General features: G+C 44.8%; 1 protein-coding gene across 1 annotated transcript in view; it reads left to right on the forward strand.

The window, feature by feature from the left end:
* Nucleotides 1-21,033, forward strand: part of sgsm2 (small G protein signaling modulator 2) — a 77,810-nt gene that overhangs the window by 14,385 nt on the left and 42,392 nt on the right. The window contains exon 2 of the mRNA XM_042338555.1: nt 6,530-6,605. Coding sequence (XP_042194489.1) covers nt 6,530-6,605 — 76 coding nt within the window. The remainder of the gene's footprint in view (nt 1-6,529; nt 6,606-21,033) is intronic.

A 21,033-nucleotide genomic window follows, 5' to 3' on the forward strand; every position in this document is an offset into this window, starting at 1 on the left:
CTGTTGTATTGTGCAAGCCAATATCCCTTCCTGATCCCAATTTACCACAACCTGCCCTATGCTCCTCTCCCCATTAACGTCTCATTCCCACTGCTGTTTGTATGGTGTTAGAACAAATTAGCCCATTTTTGTTTGCCTGCATGGGTTAGTGTATACATCTCCTACCCTCCCCACGCTCCACATCCCAACCACCAGGTCGGGTGCCGATTCCTGACCGTCCATCGCCTTCGGACGTCCTCCTGACGTGGAAGGTGCTATACAACTGTGATTTGTTGTCATTGTTGTCAGGACTTAAGCTCACAGCACTGGGGGGAAGCAGTGCATTATCAGAGGTGCCCTCCTCTGGTCGAGACGTTTGAACCAAGTGTCCTGTTCACCTTATGCAGCTACACCTGAACAGGCAGATGGGGTCTGGGTTTAGACAGGGAGCTGAAAGCTCTGATGTGGGATTTGAACCCACAGTCCTCTGAGTCAGGAGCTGTGAGTATTACCAACTGACTAATTTTCTCCAACACTGGCGTATTGTCTCCTGGTTGAAGAGTGAGAGGTTTAGTTGGAGTCTCAGCCGCCTTTGAGTGTTGATTTCTCCCTAACGAGAGCACTTTGCATGATAGGTAGCGTTCAGCTGGGACGCTGTACGGAGCAGAGAACAAGGCCACACAGTGATGCTCCCTGCAGGGGCAGTGTGGGCAACTCTGGTCAATGTCAGCTGGACCAGTCCAGTCTCTCAGCCGTGCTGTTACTATGGAATTCTGTAGCATATTGGTTAGAGCGCTCGCCTCGCAAGCGAGAGAGCTCGGTTCGATTCCCGGGCAGAGCGGGGAGAAACCTTAGGCGAGTTTCCATACTCTACACGCCACTGGTTACCTAGCAGCAAGTAGGAACCCGGTTGTTAGTCGATTGGAGGATCACTTTCCGGGGATGATAATCTCTCTCCCCCAACCGACCACCACCAAAAAAATATAGTCACTCAATCCATGACCGCTTGTGGGACACTGCTGTGCGCAAGTGATTACTGCCTTTTGCATCTTGGAGTGCTTTACAGCGGCGGGGATGGATCCTGAGAGGGGGAGAGGGGTGTAAGGGGAGCTGACTTGGGTGGGGTTGAAGAGGTAGGTTCGAAGATGAAACTTGAAGACGGATCAAGAGGGGGCAAGACAGAGGGGCCGAAGGAGGGAATTCTAGGGAACACATCCATAAGAATAATGACTGAAAAGAGGAACAACATTAACAATTGGATCTTTTTTCCTTTCCGGTACTTGTCCAGAGACACTTGTCAATAAGCCTCTAATTACAAGACATTTGAGTGGGCCATGAGGTGGTTCTTCTGCTTATCTTAGCTTGATTCAATGGATTATTACAGTGCAATTTACATTCATTATACAAAACTAACAGGAGGCTGTGTGATTCAAGCATCGTGATAGTTTCCTACATGTACTGAACCTGCAACAGCCTTATTTGAGATTTTTTGTTCGCAATGATGATATGCTGACTCAGTCTCAATGTACCCAGAGTGCACTCAAAACCGAAGCTGTTCCTTTTATAGTGCTTCTGACTGACATAGTTGCATGTGTCCACCCTGGAACTGTAATGTGGCCTAATAGAATAATATTACTAATAACGAGCTTTGATCTGTTTCATTTCCCCATTGTCGCAATGTCCCAAAGCGCTTCACATAATCCGTTGTAAAGTGCAGTGGCTGCGTGTTTTGTAGACAAACGACGGCTGCCAATTTGCACGTAGCCTTGGCTGCTTGTTGGACATCGCAGTGGAGCAATTCTTTCCCTCTTTCCCCCCATCACCAGTCATTGGATGATTTCCCCTCAGTGACTTTGACCGTGCCTGCCATCATCTCCCCTCTCCCCCTGGCTCTCCCGAGCCAACGAGAGAGGGGAGATGACCGCAGGCACGGTCGAAGAGGAAGGTCTTCAAGTACGATCTGAAGACGGGGTAAGTGGAGGAACTGAGACAGAGCTATTGCTCTAACACATAATAACATATACTAATGCAAGCTGCCAAGGCATTGTCCCACATCCAGTTAGAAGATTCTTATGCTACATTTCTGTTTCGGGTCCTCATTCCAGCCTAGAAATCAAGTTTTTATATAAAAAATATTTTATATAAAAAAAAAATGAATTCCCACGGGAAACCGACGAGTGGATGTAAACTGCCGGCTTTCAAGCGAACTTGTTAGTTGGAGAAGAAAGAGCTTTAATTCCTAGGAAAGATTTTATGCTGAATGTTCTCGAAACAGCGTTTTAAGGACTTGATTATCAGCCTCTCTTAACTTCAAGGCTTGATGGAGAATACAGTCACGATGTTTGAATCATCCGGAGAATTGAGTTGGTTCCATCTGTAGTGTTTGTTCCACGTCCTTTAATTTCTTTCACCTTAGTGGGTTAGGCCCATATTCAGTTCCTCTGCCCTGAAGAAAGTACAACCCCTGCTTGCTAAGGTTAGTCTTGGGTATCTAGGTAGTTATTTGATTCCAGCAAAATATAGCTCCTCGACCCCCATCTCCTCATACACAAATTTACGGTATATTCTGTGAAGCGCTTTGAGATGTCTCAATGACATGATAAGGCGCTACATCAAGTGCAAGGATTATTATTGTTATAATTACTACTCTTCATTTCTATTAAGTATCAATGAATAGAATAGTCTGTCCATTGATGTATGCGTATGCGACTAGTGATTTGTTTTCTCTGTCAGGTTAAGTACCTTATTTTGAGGTGCCTTGTGAATTGCTCCGATTTCAATGTCAAGGCTTATGAGGTCACTTGAGCATGAAGAATTGATGTGACAAATGAATGACATTCTGCAGTGGATTATGGAGTTCACTCTGACAACTTCACAGAAGCTCAGGGACTTGTCATACTCTCGTTGCTAAAAATACCCTTTTTAATAAATGAGAAGTGCCATTGTAAAGATTTAATGAATAGATCACTTTTGATGCTCTCGGCACAAGATAGAAATGCTCTTTCGACTCGTTACAAGGCGCAGGTTTTTATGAATGAAGTCAATCCAATGCGTAACGTCCTCCGCAGCCTGTGATTCCCAGAACATAGTAATCATCTTCCGACCTAAGCAGAACGGGATCCCAGGATCTTATTACTCCCTTAACAGGTCACCAGGAGGGGCTTGATGCTATGATGGGAGGAGGATGGGTGAGTGGGGATGGGTATCCAGGAAGGATGAGATCAGGGCCTTCGTGATATGAACTAATCTTGTGATCCTAAACCTAAAGTATTGATCCTTTCAAGAAAAAAATTAGATAGATTTCTGTTTGGAAATAATATCTCGGGATACAGTATCTAGTTTGGGACATGACTTGTCAGGCGACTGCCAAGATGGTGGAAGACGAACTGGATGGACCTTAGTCTTCTTTCGCCTACAAATTCTCATGTTCTTTTGCTCTAACCCTTCAGCACATACTGCAGATACGAAAAAACAGCAACACGGCGATTGCCTCCACCTAATGTTAGTTTGTAGAGTAAACATTTGTACAAAAATATTCTTTATTTGTAACTGGAGGCTTCAGGGCCTCTGGTTTGTTGGCTTTTCTTTATTGAACAGAAGGGTTTTATGGATGTTGTAAACTTTACAGCCAGCAGGGACATGCATCACACAGGACCACACAGCTGTGAACTTGCAACAGCCTTTGATATTGATCCTAGCTCTCCACATTGATTGCAAAAAGGATTTTTGAAATTGGACGTATTTGGAAGCAAGCCTTACGACCAATGCAATATAATTTATATACAGGGTGACCAAATAGTCATGATACCATTATAATGTCCAATACGTCTTAAAGAAATGATGATTTTGTAAGATGATAGGGTAGATATCACGACTTTTTGATCGCCCTGTATATACGGAACCCATCATGTTGGAAAGATGTCTCAAAGCGATTGATACTCGTGGGTGGGAGTCGAAGAGGGTGGAAAAGGGAAAGTGTATTTGATATAGCGCCTTATCACGACGTTGAGAAGTCTCAAAGCGCATCACAGAATGTATCGTTAAATGGATTGACTGTGTATTTTGTGGGCAAAACGCGGCAGCCAATTGAGCACGGTAGTGTCTCACAAATGTAATCTGGTGATTGTGATTTGAGGGTGCATTAGAAGCCATTTTCTTTTTTAACTTGTGTTATGGATCGGAAAAGGAAAAGGAAAAGGATTTCAATTAGTTCCTTTAACGTTAATGTCCGGAGAGTATGGTGACGTGAAGCCTAACCATTCATTAAACTGACTCCAAATTTCATTGTGTCCAAATTGAAGTCTGCAATTATTCAGTGGGCATCTCATTATGGGTTTCCAGATGTAATATTAAAATCGGATATTTGCCAATTATATTTGACTACGTCATCTCTGTTTGCACTAACTCAAAAAAGCATGGTTTTGTAGCCAATGCAGATATTTCACCCACAATATATGAAGTCAGTACACCTGGCTGACCAAAAAAATCATCATGTGGTCAATATCCTGGCTGCATTTATTTATGTATTTATGCATATGACTAACCTGCCTCTGGATAACTCGTCACTGAGCCCTTTTCCCTTGTAATGAGGAGTTAACAGGAATTTACTGTACTAATATACCTTACATTTGGTATAGTGCTTCTCAGTGGGAGGGTGTCCCAAGGCTCTTTACAGGATATTCTGTAAAATACAGTGACCGCACATTTTGTGGGCGAATGCCAGCAGCAAATTTGTGCACAGCAATGTTTTCCGCAAACATTTGTGAAGTGAAGGATTTTATTGAAGGATAGAGGGTTGAAGGGCTATGGGGCTAAGAGCGGGGGCCTTGGGATTGAATGAAATAGCTGGTTCAGACTCAATGAAGATTCTTCTAGAATCATAGTATCTTACAGCACAAAAGGAGGCCATTCGGCCCACCATGCCTGTGCCACCTCTTTGGAAGAGCTACCAACTAGTCCCACTCCCCCGCTCTTACCCCATAGCCCTGCTCATTTTTCCTATCCAATTCCCTGTTGGAAGCTATTATCAAATCGTCTTCCACCACCCTTTCAGGCGGTGCATTCCAGACCATAACAATTCTCTGGGTAAAAAAATATTCTCCTCGTTACCCTCTGGTTCTTTTGCCAATTATCTTAAATGTGTGTCCTCTGGTTACCGACCCACCTGGCAGAGGAAACAGTTTCTCCCTGTCTACTTCATCAAAACACCTCACTATTTTGAAGACCTCTATTAATTCTTCCCTCAGCCTTCTCTGCTCTGAGGAGAATAATCCCAGCCTCTCTAGTCTCTCCACATAATTGTAGTCCCCCATCCCTGGTATCATTCTTGTAAATCTTCTCTGCTCCCTCTCCAAGGCACTGACATCCTTCCTAAAGTGTGGTGTCCAGAATCGGACACAGAACTCCACCTGAGGCCACAGAAAGTTCTGTGCTGTAACTTTCTAAGATTTTATTATAACCTATGGATCTAGCAATCTAAAAGCTCCAGCAATCATTTTGCGACATTCTCTGCACTAAATCCCATCCATTGGAAATGTTCCTTCATTGGTGCTGAAAATAATAATAATAATCCTTTCATTTGATGTAGCGCCTTATAATGTCTTCGAGACGTCTCAAAGAGCTTCACAGAATATATAGTAAAGTGAATTGACTGTATATTTTGTGAGCGAAACACGGAAGCCAATTGCGCACAGCAGCGTCCCACGAACAGTCGTGGATTGAAATGACTCAATTTTTTTTGAAGCTATTATCATCTCTGGAAAAGCGATTTGCCAATCGACTAACAACCGGGTTCCTACTTACTGCTGGGTAAACAGAGGCGTGTGGAGTACGGAAACTTGCCCAACGTTTTACCCTGCCGGGAATCGAACCCAGGTCTCTCGTTTGCGAGTCGAGTGCTCTAACCACTGAGCTACAGGGCTCCAGACGATAGAGTTGCACATGGTTTGTTGTCTCTCTGTTGGTTATACTGTTTATACGTGGTATGAAGGTGGTGGCTTCTAATTACATCGTGCAATTTTCCGTAGACACAAAGCTATGTGGCCAGATGACTAATGCAGGGGAAATTCATTGACAAGACATCTGGCCAATGAAGTGGACGTAGTTAAGAATGACAGATGGAATTTAATGTGGATGCAAATAGTGTGTCTGAATATAAGGCTGACAGTCTTCCTGGGAGATGAGATACATGCTATAAGATGTGTGGATCGAACTCTCATCGAATGTCGGTAACAATCAGTCAATTGACTTAAGCAAAGAGTTGACTGGCCCAAACCCTGATTATTACCAGTCTCACTGCAATCATTTCAGTGTAATTTGTGCAGGTGTAGCGCCTTGGGACCCACTCCTGGCGTGCAAAGGGCTATACAAATGTCATTTTTGTTGTTGTTATTGTTGACTGTATCATTTTCTTTATTTGTTAAATTCTATTTCATTAATAAAGCTCACCGCGGGTTTGGGGCTTGTTCTCGAGAACGCTGCACACCGGGCGGGAGAGCGAAACCACAGGAAACATACCAACAACCTTTTCTTTTGGTCTTTGTCGCTGCAGGTGAAACAGATCATGGAGGAAGCTGTCACCAAGAAGTTCGTGCACGAAGACAGCAGCCACATCATTGCTCTGTGCAGTAAGTGGCAACTCCGACATGAAACCCGTGGTCAGGGATTAAGTTGGGCTCTATAATAAGCTTCAGTTCATCAGTGAGTTCATTGGGTCAGTGGCTGAGCCATAAGGTACTGGGCAGGTTGCTGTCTTGCCCAGTACACAGTGTCATGCAGGACTGACTGACTGACTGAAATGCTGCACAATTATTTCTGTAGGAGTCCTGTAGCGTCAGAGCACTCGCCTCGCAAGCGAGTGGACCTGGGTTCGATTCCTGGGCAGGGCGAGACGTTAGGCAAGTTTCCTCACTCCACACACCTCTGTTTACTTAGCAACAAGTAGGATCCCGGTAGTTAGTCGATTGGCGGATTGATTTACCGGGGATAATTATCCCTTCAAACCAAATATATATTACTTTGGTCACTCAATCCACGACCGTTTGTGGGACACTGTTGTGTGCAATTGGCTGCCGTGTTTCTGCCACCAAATACAACAACAACATGTCTGTAGTGCCCCCCCTCCCCGCCCCGCCCCTCACACAGGGTAGAGTTCCAGGGCGCTTGACAGTGGGGTAGAGTGACCCGAGCCCGGGGTGGTGGGGGGGGTGGGGGGGAAGAGGCACGGGTCACGCTACGAAGGCACGGTCGAAGAGGAAGGGCCACCTGAAGATGAGGAAGGGATGGGCCTGTTTTTTCTCCCTCTGTATACTGAAAGAGATTCAGTGCGCAAGTTTTTAATACTGATTTGATTTCATTTGAAGTTTTGTTTTATTGATCAGCCAACGTCCCCCTTTTGATCTCTCCTCTCATCGTCTTTTAATGGGGGATGAGTCAGTGCGTTCTGCGAGCACAGGTACTGATGCAGTGAGCGTAACCATTAGGACCTGATACCAGGAGCTATCGGTTTAGTCATACTGTAATTACTGTCAGATAACATGAATAATCCTGCGCCTCTTTTCATTTGGAGTAGACGGCTTTATCTCTCACACCAGCCTGAAACCCTTGTAAATTGGTGGTTTGTTACAAATGCAAGCCTCAAGTGGATGCATATCTTAATCCGAAACTGATTGTCCAGCGCCTTGGGACGTCCTCCCTGCTATACAAATGTCATTTTGTTGTTGTTTTTGTCGATAGCATTGTCAAAGAAGCTGCTTGCACAAAAAAAATCTCCTTTTCTCTCTCTGTCTCTTTTTTTTCCCTGTCTCATCCCTTCGTCTTGCCCCACTCCTCGCCAGCCTTCGTATCGCACCTGAATACCTTCCTTCTCGACTGTGCCAACGGTCTATCCCTGTTTCGGTGTCTACTCCACCGTTGTTAAGCAACCTCACTCTGCGTGAAGGACACTGTATAAATCAATGCACGTCGTTGTTCGTTGTTGTGCTTCGGGTGGGGGTTAAAGCGCTTTGCGAGCGTGATTTTGACGCAGCAGTTAGTGATGTCCTTCTTCAATATACTGAGCCTCTGTGTCCTAAGGTTGTAGGGTTCAAGCCCTACATTTAGACTTTGAACTAAGGCTGACACTTCAGTGCACTGCATTGTCGGAGGTGCCGTTCTTCAGACGAGATGTTAAACCCTTCACCTTTGAGACGTCCTCCCGACCTGAAAGATGCGTTTATCAATTTCAAGCATTATTTATTCTGCCCTCCCACCTGGTGAAAAGGGCATTTTAATTGTGGTCCACTTTAGACTCATAACACGGCTCATAAATGTTTTTTTTAACAAAGCTTTCGCAAAAGTAAGGTGCAAGTTAATTCTGCTCGTGGATCATTTGGGTTAATTAACATTCACCAGGCAGTTTGGGGGCAGGAGGGGAATGAAACCAGATGAGCTGTAATATAGGGAAAAGCCAACGGCAGGCATAAAGTACTGGGTCATTCTCTTCTGACCTCGAGAGGACTGAGCTGGAATTCGACCAAGCGATGTAAGTGGAAGGAGCTTTTTAATTCTAACACAGCGAGAATGTCATTTTCACCAACTCATTTATTATGGTTCAAAGCGATAACATTGTGTTGCATTGTAAGTACTCAAGTGGTGTTAATCTCCCCAGCCTCCCTCCCGCTGAGACATTTCACTTCAGGTGCACATTCACAAGGGTATTCAAAGAGGATTTAGACAGACGCATGTGGAGAAATGTTTTGGAGAGCACGGGAATTGAGATTAGGGGAGGTGGATTCATTAGAGGAGTAAAACATCAACACGATTGATACAGTGGGTAAGATGGTCACCTACTGTCAAGGATTTCTATGATTCTGTTGGAAATGTTCTAAATCCAGAGCTGTCAGCCTGGCACAGTTGGTAGCATTCTCGACTCCGAGTCAGAAGGCTGTGGGTTCAAGCCCCACATCAGGGCTTTGAACTCACATAGCCTAGGGAGGCTGATGCTCTAGTGTAGTGCCTTAACTGAGCCACATTTATCAGAGGTGACGTCCTTCAGATGAAACCTTAATCCACGGTCTTTTCAGGTCAAACGTGAAGCGCTTCGAGACGTCTCAAAGACGTGATGAGGTGCTATATCAAATGCAAGGATTATATATTATTATATTATAGGGTTAAAGATCCCACTAGATTCGCAGAGAAGACTGTGCACAGTTGGGAACTAACTCCAAACACTGGGCAAAGAGAATTTTAGCCAATCATGGATACTCCATTGCTCTATGTTATTCCCTTGCCTGGTACTTGCCAATGGATTCCTCATTCCTTGAGTTAACTGTGATGTGAATAGTGCACTTAATTCCGCCTCTTCACCTTGTGATAAATGAACCAAGATTTCATTAAGTGTTCTGCAGCAGGCGACATAGGAAAGATTTCAAGGATTAATGAATGAAACAAGCTCACTTCTGAAGCAAAGCCAGTGCTGTGTCTGTGTATCACAGACTCCAAGCCTTTCACGTGTTTTCGCCATAGTTTAAATAAAAATAAAATACATAATAATTATAATAATTTGGTCACTTCAATCCACAACTGTTTTGTGGGTTTTTTCTGTGCGCAAATGTCTGCCGCGTTTCACCCATAGAGTACACAGTCAATTCATTTTACAGCATATTCTGTGAAGCGCTTTGAGACGTCTCAAAGACGCGTTAAGGCGCTACATCAAATGCCAGGATTATTATTCTTATGATTATTCCCTTCGCTTTCAGTTTCCTCCCATACAGTGTGTAACATTTCAGCCTTTGTTTGCTGGGTTGCTTTATCGCCGAAACATAAAAGATGACAGTATTGGCGGTAATGACCTGCCAGCTGCGCGAGTCTAATCCACACAATGCCTTTTAGTGCAGTGCTCCCAGTGAATACCTAACTAAGCAAGACCTGCAGAAGGCATGTGTTGCCCAAGTCACATAGCGAAGCCTCATTAAAGTATGAATGCAAGTGTGTTCGCAAGGGGAAATTATAGCTGCAGTGCAATTCGAACCTTTGAAATGTGTCCAGCTATTTCAGTAACAATTCTTTTACGAAAAGAACTCTTTCCTCAAAGGCCTGCCTTCCCCTTTAATTATACAATTTGCACTTGGATGGCACCTTTCATGTAGAACCGAGCCTTTCCAAGCTACCCTGGGTTCTGTTCATAACGTGTCCACGAGATTGCCGTTAAGCTTAAATATATATATTATATATATATAATTATAATAATAGTAATAATCCTTGCATTAGATCTAACACTTTATCACATCTTCGAGACGTCTCAAAAGCGCTTCACAGAATATACTGTGAAGTGAATTGACTGTATATCTTGTGGGCGAAATGCGGCGGCCAATTGCGGACAGCAGCGTCCCACAAACGGTCGCGGATTGAGGGACCGAATTATTATTATTTTTTATTTTATATTTCTGATATATTATTTATTATATATTATATAAATTATACATATATATATATATTCCAGGCTGTTATATCGCTGTGATTCACATTGCAGCTTTGTAACGTGATTCAGTGAGACTCATTGAGCGGATATCAAGAGTTAACCCTGTGGGGAACATTCAACAGAAATTACACAGAGGGTTTGACGGGCAACTTGGATAGCGAGTGTTGTCATGGAGATAACTTGTTAATCAGCACTCGCATGTTCTGCTGCTCTTCTCCCCGCTGTCTATAAAGGGAATTCTGTCTCCGCAGCCCTTGTGATATTACGCGGAGCCTCTGGAGTCTGTTGAAACTGTCGTCCGATTCCAAAATATTCTATTTCATGTTAATGGGATTTCTTTGTCCCCACTCAACTCTCGAGTTTCTATTTGGAGGTCGGGGAATACTGAGCATTAACCTTTTTGATATCTTCTCTGTGTAGTTTGCATTCTGAAACCTAATGGATGTGCATCAGGCTCCATGTTTCATAATCTGTCTGCCCAGCATGGAAGTTATATACATCTCTCTGAGTAGATAATTATTTGGGGAGGACAAGTTTGCAGAGCTGTGGGGAGAGCGTGGGGGAGTGGGATTGATTTGGGTTGGTCTTTTCAAAGAGTTAGCACAGACACGATGGTCCGAATGGCCTCCTTCTGTGCTGTATAATTCTATGATTCTCTCTCTCTCTATATATATATATATGTGTGTGTGTGGGTGTGTGCTGTGTAGAGTGCATAGAATGTATAATATATTTAATTGAAGAAAAAAACGGAAATTGGTGGTGAAAAACCCCTCATTAGGACTTCCAAGATTCCATTGGCACTAAAACCCCTTTGTGTGTTTTGGTGGCATTCCTCCAGATAAAACTGTTCATTTCACTTTCACTTCACTGGTTGTTTGTGGTAAATTGCAACACATAAATTAGCTGCCCCATTAGCCTACAAAATGCACATTTCCCTTTACAGTAAAAGCCTGTGAAGCACTTTGAGACATTTGAATGGTGTAATAAGGCGCTATATCAAATGCAGAAATTATTATTATTATTCTAAATGCAGTCATGATAAATGAAAGTGTGTTGTCAGATGGTTGTGGGTTCAAGCCCCACATCGGGACTTGGAATCACGTAGTCTAAGATGATACTCCAATGCTGCGGTGTGCTGCTGCAAAAACAACAACAACAAAATTACATTTGTATAGCGCCTTTCACGTCGGGAGGACGTCCCGAGGCGCTGGATAGAGTTACGGACCCGAACTGAGGGTCGGGGTAGGGGAGGGGGGGAAGCAGGGAGATCGAAAACACAGTCGAAGAGGAGGGCCTTGAGTTGGATCTTGAAGGTAGCGAGGGAGGGGGCGAGACCGAGGGACTGTGGGAAGGAGTTCCAGAGGGTGAGTGCAGAGTGGCAGAAGGCCCGCCCGCTGATAGTAGGGCAAGCAAGGTGGGGGACGTGAAGCAGGCCGGAGCCCGCTGAGCGGAGGGAGCGAACAGGGTGGTAGTGGGTTAGAAAGTCGGAGAAGTAGGTGCGAGCAAGACCATGAAGGGCTTTGAAGGTGAGGACCAGGATCTTGAACTGTATCCTCTGTGTGATGGGAAGCCAGTGGAGTTGGGTAAGGACGGGGGTGATAGGGTCGTGGAGCCTAGTGCGGGAGAGGACACGGGCTGCAGAGTTCCGGATGATCTGCAGCCTGTGGAAAGAAGAGTTGGGGAGGCCGACAAGCAGTGAGTTTGCATAGTCGAGCCTCGATGTAATGAAGGCGTGTATGAGGGTTTCGTAGGCCTGTGGTGCGAGACAGTGGCAGTGCCGGGGGATGTTGCGGAGATGGGGGAAGGCAGAGCGGGTCATGACGCAGATGTGGGGTAGAAACGATAGTTGAGGGTCAAACAAGACCCCAAGGTTCCGGACTGGCTTAGTGAGGTGGAATGTGCAACCATGGATGGTGATGCTGTCAGCGCTCGAGGCGTGGAGGTGCTGACGGGAGCCAATCAGGAGAGCCTCGGTCTTGTTGACGTTCAACTGAAGAAAGTTAGCTCTCATCCAGGACTTGATGTCTGACAGACACTCTGTCAGGACGGCAGTGGGTCCTGGGAGTCAAAGGTGGAGGCAGAGAGATACAGTTGGGTGTCATCCGCATATATGTAGAAGTTGACCCCATGTCTGTGGATGACGTCACCAAGAGGGAGCATATAGATATTGAAGAGGAGGGGAACCAAGGACAGAGCCCTGAGGAATGCCGCATGAGACCGTCCAGGGGCTGGAGGAGAAGCCGTTTGAGGAGATGAAGTGCAGGCGGTGTGAGAGGTACGATCTGAACCAATCAAGGACAGCTGCATTGTCAGAAATGCCTTTTGTTCAGATGAGGCAAAAAATACGGTCCCGTCTGTCTGTTCAGGTGGATGTTAAAGATCCCATGGTACTGTTTGAAGAGAGAAAGGAGGTTCTCCCAGTGTCCTGGTCAACAATCCCCCAACTTTAATCGGTCACTCACTCCGTAGCTGTTTGCGGGACATTGCTGTGCGCAATTAGCTGCCGCGTTTCACCCACAAAATACACAGCCATACTACAGTATATACACAAAATACTGTAAATACACTTTACAGTATATCCTGTGAAGCGCTTTGAGACATCTCGATGACTTGATCAGGCGCTGGATCGAAGGCAAGGATTATTATTTATTAACAAAGATAATGGGTTTTCACTGCTTTTACATGAAATCCTTTTGTTGTTTTGAACGCGCAGTCATTAAGCTGGTTGTTCCCTGGGTCAGTGTTACACAGAGAAAGCGTACTTGCCAGAGGTGCATGCGCCCCTTAATGCAATAATTACTCGCGGTATTCGCAGAGACGGAAGCCAGCCTTTGAGATAGACACTTGTTTAAGAATCTCTCAGGAACAACCCACTGTCGACCTGGCGGGTTAAATGATTACGTGTCAGATGAAGCTTTTGCACGCTCTTAAGCACTTGCTTTGATTCCTGTATCTGCCTCGTCAACAGGGAACATGACACGCTGTTGGCAGGAGCAGGAGATGAGTTGGCATGCTACACTGATGGCTTTTTACAAGGAGTTGCTTCCACCCATTAAGCAGAGCATTGACTTGCTTTACATTGGGTTTGGCTAGGGCTGCACGTACATAGAGGCAGCACAGCACAGTTGACGTCAGAGGTCATCAGCTGGGGAGTTGCGGAGGAGAAGGGGAGGGGTGGAGAAATCATTGGAGTGATTTTTGCTTGTGATTCGTATTTGCCCAGTGAGGCTTTGCAGGAAAGTTTGGGTGTCGGTGAGGAGCTATAATATCCTCTGAGTGATTGGAAGCCAGTAGAGTCGGGAGAGGATGGGGTTACGGGGTCACGGAGCCTGGTGGCGGGAGTGGACACGGACTAGCCGGCATGGAGAGGACTGTATAAGTGCACGTTGTTGTTGCTGTTGTTGTAATAGCCTGCTGACTCTGCTTAAACTCACACGCACACTCAATTCTGTCCAAAATAATCCATTATTTTCCGTTTCTTTCATTCCACTGATTAAACACCGAGGGCTGTGTGGCACACATATATCAGGGGATTGTATTGTCGGCATATTTTTTAGTTGATGTTTTTGGTCAGCCGCACACAGAAACCCATCGCCGGGTTAAGAGACTCGAGCGGACCACATTACAGGGGGAAATCTCTCTCTGTCTGGAACGTAGAGTTGTGCTTGTGGTCTTGCAGGAAATAATATCTCGGGAAATGATATATAGTTTGGGACATGACATGTCAAGCGACTGCCAGGATGGTGGAAGGCGAACTGGATGAACCTTAGTCTTCTTTCTCCTAGCAAATCCTTATGTTCTTCCGTGTTTGGTGTGTTTGGAGAAAGTATTGTCTCCATATATCAAAGTTTTCAGTTAAGCCAAAAATGTGGTAACAGATCTCCACAGAGTATTGATTGGCTTTAAATCTCTGTCGTGTCTGGCAATAAAAAGGCCCACAAATCTATTTTACTATCTCTGCCTTCAGTCTTGTCTACTGAGACCCCAAACTTCAGAGTTCAACTAAAGTCCAAAATGCACTTTAAAGTTGTACTCGAGCCATTGCGTACGTCTTGTTTAGCTTACATTTGCATAGCGCCTTTCACGTCGGGAGGACGTCCCAAGGCGCTGGACAAACAACAACAACGGCTTGCATTTATACAGCGCCCTTCACGTAGGTTAAGCGCTCCGAGATGCCGTCTGGCGTGAAGGGTATTATAGAAATGCAAGTTGTTGATGTTAATGACTTGGAATACTTTACAAGCGATGGGATTGAATGCTGAGCAAGGGAAACTGTCCATAGGCGTGAATGAAGAGGTAGCTTTTAAGGTGGGATTTAAAGATGGATAGAGAGAGGGTGACACAGAGTGATAGAGCAAGGGAGTTCTAGATGTTAGGGATGTAGGAATTGAAGGCTCAGCAACCGATGGTGGTATTGTTAAGTCGAGGGACGTGGAGCGAATTCTTGTTAAAATGAGCAGAGTGGGTTAACCGGACAAATCAGAGAGATGGGGAGGTGCTAGGGGATGAAAGGATTTACATGCAAAAGTGAGGACCTTGAAGTCGATTTACCAGTGATGAGAGGTTTTATTTTTGAGGAAAGATTGGAATAACTGAGGGTATTTTCCTTAGAACTGAGCAGCAACAACAACAACAACAACATGCACGTATGTAGTGCCCCTCACGTTAGGGTAAGAGTCCCGGAGCGCTTGAGCAGGAGACCGAATCCAAATGAACTTTTAAAAGGAAATTAAATGAATACCTGAACAGGAGAAATGCGAGAGGGTGTCTGCGGTGGGAGGCAAAGCGAGAAAACAGGAGAACGGGATTAAACGGAGAGCTCTTTCGACATCCCTACCATCCTGTCGACTAAGGTACGGGAGGTACCTTAGTGAATGGAGCTGGCGTCCCAGCTCCATTCACTGCCTTCCCGAGACAGAAGGTGACATTTTTATGAAGAAAGAGTAATTGAATGTGAAGTGATTCCACAGTTGTTTTTCCCCATCAGTGTCTCCAAAGCCTTATTTTTAGACCGTGAAATGAAGCCCCTGACCACAATGTCCACAGGAGCAATTGACTCCATGCGGTGACGCAAGATCATCTGCTGCCTGTGTGAATGTCACTGACTAAATGGCTTCAGTGGTGCTGACTAGTCCTCTCCGCACAGGTAACTGCAAACTTTCCCCCTGCAAAGAGATGGATTCAGTCTTTAGATCATTGTTTTTTGGACCGTGGTCCAATTGTTCAAGAGGAGCAAGGCAGACCAACGCAGCGCTGTTACAGCACCATGGCGAAGAAATGCCAGTGCTGAGTTAGATGTGCGATATTAATAATAATAATAATAATCCTTGCATTTGATGTTGCGCCTTATCGCGTTGTTCAGATGTATTGCAAAGTGGATTCACTGTGTATTTTGTGGGCCAACCGAGGCAGCCAATTGCACACAGCAATATCCCACAAACAGTCATGGAGTGAATGACCAAATTATTATTATTTGGGGTGGGGCGGGGAGGGGATTATTTCCTGGACACTGACATTATTACTATTATTATTCTGAAATACACAGTCACTATTACGTTGCTAGTAAATCCTGTGAAGTGCTTTGGTGCATCCCCTTGACGTGAGAGGCGCCTTATCAAATGCAAAGATTTTTATTATTATTGTTGTCGTAAATCCCTTCCCTTCAGCTTTGCTGCCTGTATTTTGTGGAGACTATTGCGAGCTGTTGTTCTGTGATGTTGTGTTTTACATGTTTATTTCTGCGCTTGCAAAACTGGGGCTTCTCTGGGTTGCTTTGAGAACTTTGAGAAATATACATTATGTCCTTTCGCCCATAAATCCGTTTACAATATATCCTGTAAAGCGCTTTGAGACGTCTCAACGACGTGATAAGGCGCTATATCAAAGGCAAGGATTATTATTCTTGTCCTTTGAATTCTGAAATCTTGCACTTTGTTTCCGAGCTATTGTGCTTCATGCCTTTGCTCAGTAATTGCTATCATTATTTTCAAGATGTGATAATTAATAACTACTTCTATTCCTGTTATGAGACAAGCGACTTTTCTGTTATAAACAGGTCTCTTAAGAGTTCTAAGCAGTTAGCGAGCAGGAATATGATACTGTAATAATAACCTTTAGATTTGATATAGTACCTATAATTTTGTAATGTTCCCGACATGAAGGGCGCTTTTCAAATGTAATTTGTTGTTGTTGTTGTAATGTCTCTAAGTGCTTCACAGGGATTTGCTATAAAGTGTAGTCACTGTGTATTTGTAGACGAATGAAACCGTCAATTTGCACACCGCAATGTTCCACAAACAGCCGGGAAGGCGATTGACCAATTTTTATCTGGGGAATTGTTGGCTAGGGTACAAGGAGAATCTCCCTTCTCTTTATGAATAGCACCGTGGGATCTTTAACATCCACCTGAACAGTCAGACAGAACCTTGCACCTTGTTTTAACATCTCACCCAAATGACGGCAGCAGCAAAATTCAGCACTCCCCCCCGCACTGCACTGGAGGGTCAGCCTGAACTGTGAGTTTAAACTTCCTATGTGACGTTTGGACCCACTACATTCTGATTCGGAGGGAAATGTGCTACCAACTGAGCCAGGCTGACCCTCTAACTTTGATTAAAGGCTGAACCTTAAATTAGCGGGCGGACCTTCAGCCTCTCTGCCCCCACCCTCTGTAACTCCATCCCACAGTCCCTCCACCTTGCCCTCTCCCTTGCCTCCTTCAAGACCCATCTCAAGACCCTCCTCTTCGACCATGCTTTCGGTCACCCTCCAGCTCCTCCCCTCCCCGCCCTCCACCCCTCCTGATCCCAACCACCAGCTTGGGTGCGGATCTCTACCGTCCAGCGCCTTGGGATGTCCTCCTGACGTGAAAAGCGTTATATAAATGTAATTTGTGGTTTTTAAATTGTCATTTCCACTGTTGCTACAGGACATATTATCCCATTTCCCTATTACTCTGCCTCTATTACATCTGCACACCAATCACATGGCAATTAAATGAGTGTGGTATAAGCTGCAGGATATATATATCATACGTACTGTACCTAATAGGTTGCAAGAGAAATTGAAGAGATGATTTACTCCCCAGGGTCTATTGACACTCAACCCTCTCCAGGAGAGAAGAGTCAACATGTTTAACTGCAAAGGTTCTCTTGTCATCCATCATCTCCTACTGGAGTTGGACTTGAATCAATAGTCAATTATTCAACTCGTGCACAAATATTAACAGTAACTTTACTATATCAAAGGCTGATGTCAGAACCACAAATTACATTTATATAAAACGCTTTTCACGTCAGGAGGACATCCCAAGGCGCTGGCCAACAATCCCCCCCACCACCACCACGATCGAATTCACTTCACAGTTGTTTGTGGGACGTTGCTGTGTGTAATTTGGCTGCCACGTTCATCACAAACTACAGTCTCGGCACTTTACAGTAAATCCTGCGGAACACTTTGAAAAGTCCTCCAGACGTGAAAGGCAATGCATCAAATGCAAGGATTATTAAATCCTGTTGAGTGCTTCGAGACAATTCGATGATGTGATAAGGCACTGGATAAAATGGAAGCATTGGTACTAAGTATCAGTGACACTTCTGTGTATATATTAGTTTTCTGTCATCCCCTCCTCATTCGCCCACAAAATACACAGTCAATACACTTGACATGGACAACAAAGTAAGGCGCTATATCAATTTGGAAGGATTATTACTTTATATACAACCATTCGTTTTCTGCATATTTCCTCCACCTGAATATCCTGTACAGCCTTTGGTGAATAAGTGGAGTCTTGTAGCTCAGTGGTTAGAGCACTCGCCTTGCAAGCGAGATACCTGGGTTCAGTTCTAGGCAGAGGGCGAAACCTTGGGCAAGTTTCTTTACTCCACACACCTAATAATAATCCCTCCAAAACAAAACAATAATAAATTGGTCATTTTCAATCCACGACTGTTTGTGGGACATTGCTGTGCGTAATTGGCTGCCGCGTTCGCCCACAAATATACAGTCAATTCACTTTACAGTGTGTTCTGTGAAGCGCTTTGAGACGTCTCGAAGACGCGAAAAGTGCTATATCAAATGCAAGGATGATTATCATTAGAGAATAAGGGTGCAAGACTGAAATCTGATTCCAGGGATTACACAATAATTTAAACCACAACATTGGAGTTTGGGAAGTTAAGAGCAGACCCGTGGAATGAGAAACATCAAACTCTTTCCTGCTACCCTCACAGGGCTTGCATTTATCGTGAACGAAAGCCGCAGTGATTTCTCTGAGCTGCCAAAATCATTCAGGCAAACACTCTGTAATGTGCAGTGTGTCAGCCTGGCTCAGTTGGTAACATTCTCGCCTCTTAAGTACCAGAAGGTTGTTTTGCCCACAAAATATACAGTCAATTCCACTTTACTGTGTGTTCTGTGAAGCGCTATGAGACAGCTCGAAGACGTGATGAGGCGCTGTATCAAATGCAATTATTATTGTGGGTTCCAGACTCACGTCGGGACTTTGAATCTAGACTGGTATTCCAGCCTAATGCTGAGGGGCGGGTGCCGTCCTTAAGATATTAAACCGAGATATCAAGCGAGGATTATTATTGTTATTAATGATTCAACCATTGCTCAATTCCTCCCTCCCTCCCTCCCTCCTGCCCGAACCTTTCATTTCAGAACGTCAATACCACTGTAAAGCAGATACTTACCCAGCTATCCCTCTCTTTCTCTCTCTGTGTGTGTCTCTCTCTCTCTTTCTCTCTCTCTCTCTCTCTCTCTGTCTTTTTCTTGAAGGTGTTAATTGCCATAACTTTGACTGTCAGGCTACAGCTTCACACTTCCAAAGAGCGTTTAATGATTGGCAAGCAGAAAGTGCGGTTGAGCAGGGATCCACCGTTTCAGGTTTCGCAGCCGAGAGAGAGAGAAGAAAAAATAGGTTTAGACGTTTTTAAAATGAAGTCCTTTGTGCCCCTTTCCTGCTTAATCTCATCTGGCCCAGCGCTGTCCTTATTCAGAGATAGTAATGAGTCATCAACGTTCTCGCTTCTCACAAGGCTCATTATTAACCGCCGCTGATTCTTGTGAAGATTTGACACGCACGTCTAATTAGAGACCCGCATTCAGAGCCAGTGGACCATGTTAATGCATTAAATAACCAATTAGAGAACGTCCCACAGGTGACATTTACACACAGGCAAATTGGATCCTCAAGAATGACACGTCCAGGGATGGGTAGATCGCTGCTGCCATTTTTTTTTTCGCTTTGAGAAATCAACAGGACGTTTAATTCTAATTTAAAAAACTTGATAAACGCACAGTAACAGCCCTGTAATTGATTGATTAACACGGAGGAGCGGAACTGCTGTGTCGCACTTGCATAAGTGGAACAGTATACCTCGGGTGTCAACTCAGTTGCTTCCCATTAGACCGCCTCAGTGCCTGCCGTGTTAATGGATCGTTCACGTCAGGGAACACATTTTTTGAAGGTGCTTTTGACGTTGGCAAAAGAAAAGCAAAACAAAAGAAACCGTTGGCGGGTCAGCTGGGTGTTTGACACGTGCGGAAACCCATCACGATGCTTAAGAGTATCCAAACCTAACTGAGAATTCCATACATCACCTACACGTGGAAATGCCAGAAGATAGATTGTCGGAATGGAATTCTCCCCGGAGGGACGCACCCTGATTACCTAATTCCGGAGAGTAATAGGCGCAAGTTGGCAAGAGCCATGGCTTGAGGACCCCAGAGTGTGCATTGGAAGTAACTGCTGGAGTCTGACCAGCTAAAACACGTAGCTTGCCACTGATATCGCTGCGTGGCAAACTATCACGCTGCTTGTCCAGCTAGGACCACCCTACCCATTCGGGCTACATATACTGGACTGGAAGAGGCTGTCAGAAAATCAGAACCAAACCATTGCGAATGCACCCAGGAGCACAGTCGAATTCATGCACGTTCCCCATTGAAATCACCTTATCCACCTCAACTGCAAAGCACAATCTCGGGTATTGATCGCACATTAATCTGTAGGTATTCCAATTTTTCCGCCCCTCTGTCAATCTGTTAGATTTGATCCGTGCTTATTACTCAGTTATTACACTGCCAAATGTACAAATATCTGCGAGACCCATTCCATCTCAGATGGCGGGGGGTGTGGAGGGGGCATTCTATTTAACTGCTCTCTGAGCTCTGCGGGTGTCGGTAATTTGGTTCACATTGGTTTCCTGAAGCCTGAAAGCTGCCAAAGAAAGAGAATAATATAATCGGCAAAGGCTTCTCGAGTTTTCTTGAGATTTAGCGCCCCCTAGCTTCTTACCAGTGCTTAGCTGCCGCAACCCCCTTGCAATCATTAGTCTACCTCAGATGCTCAGGCGAATATAACTGACGTTATTCTGTGGGCCAAGAGCTCCATTGTTCGGTTGATTATTATCATCCACAACAGAGTTCCACTAGGAGTTCCACGTTTAAGTCTCGGGGGCAGAGGGGAGAGGAGGGGAGGTGCCAGGGTACGAAGGGATTTGAAAACGAGTGAGGATCTTGAGATGGATCCTTTCGGCGATAGGAACCCACTGGAACCTGGCTAGAAATGGTCTGATTTTGGGGTGGGG

Source organism: Callorhinchus milii, unplaced genomic scaffold (assembly GCF_018977255.1).
Source record: "Callorhinchus milii isolate IMCB2004 unplaced genomic scaffold, IMCB_Cmil_1.0 Scaffold10, whole genome shotgun sequence".
In the NCBI taxonomy this organism is placed as follows: domain Eukaryota; kingdom Metazoa; phylum Chordata; class Chondrichthyes; order Chimaeriformes; family Callorhinchidae; genus Callorhinchus; species Callorhinchus milii.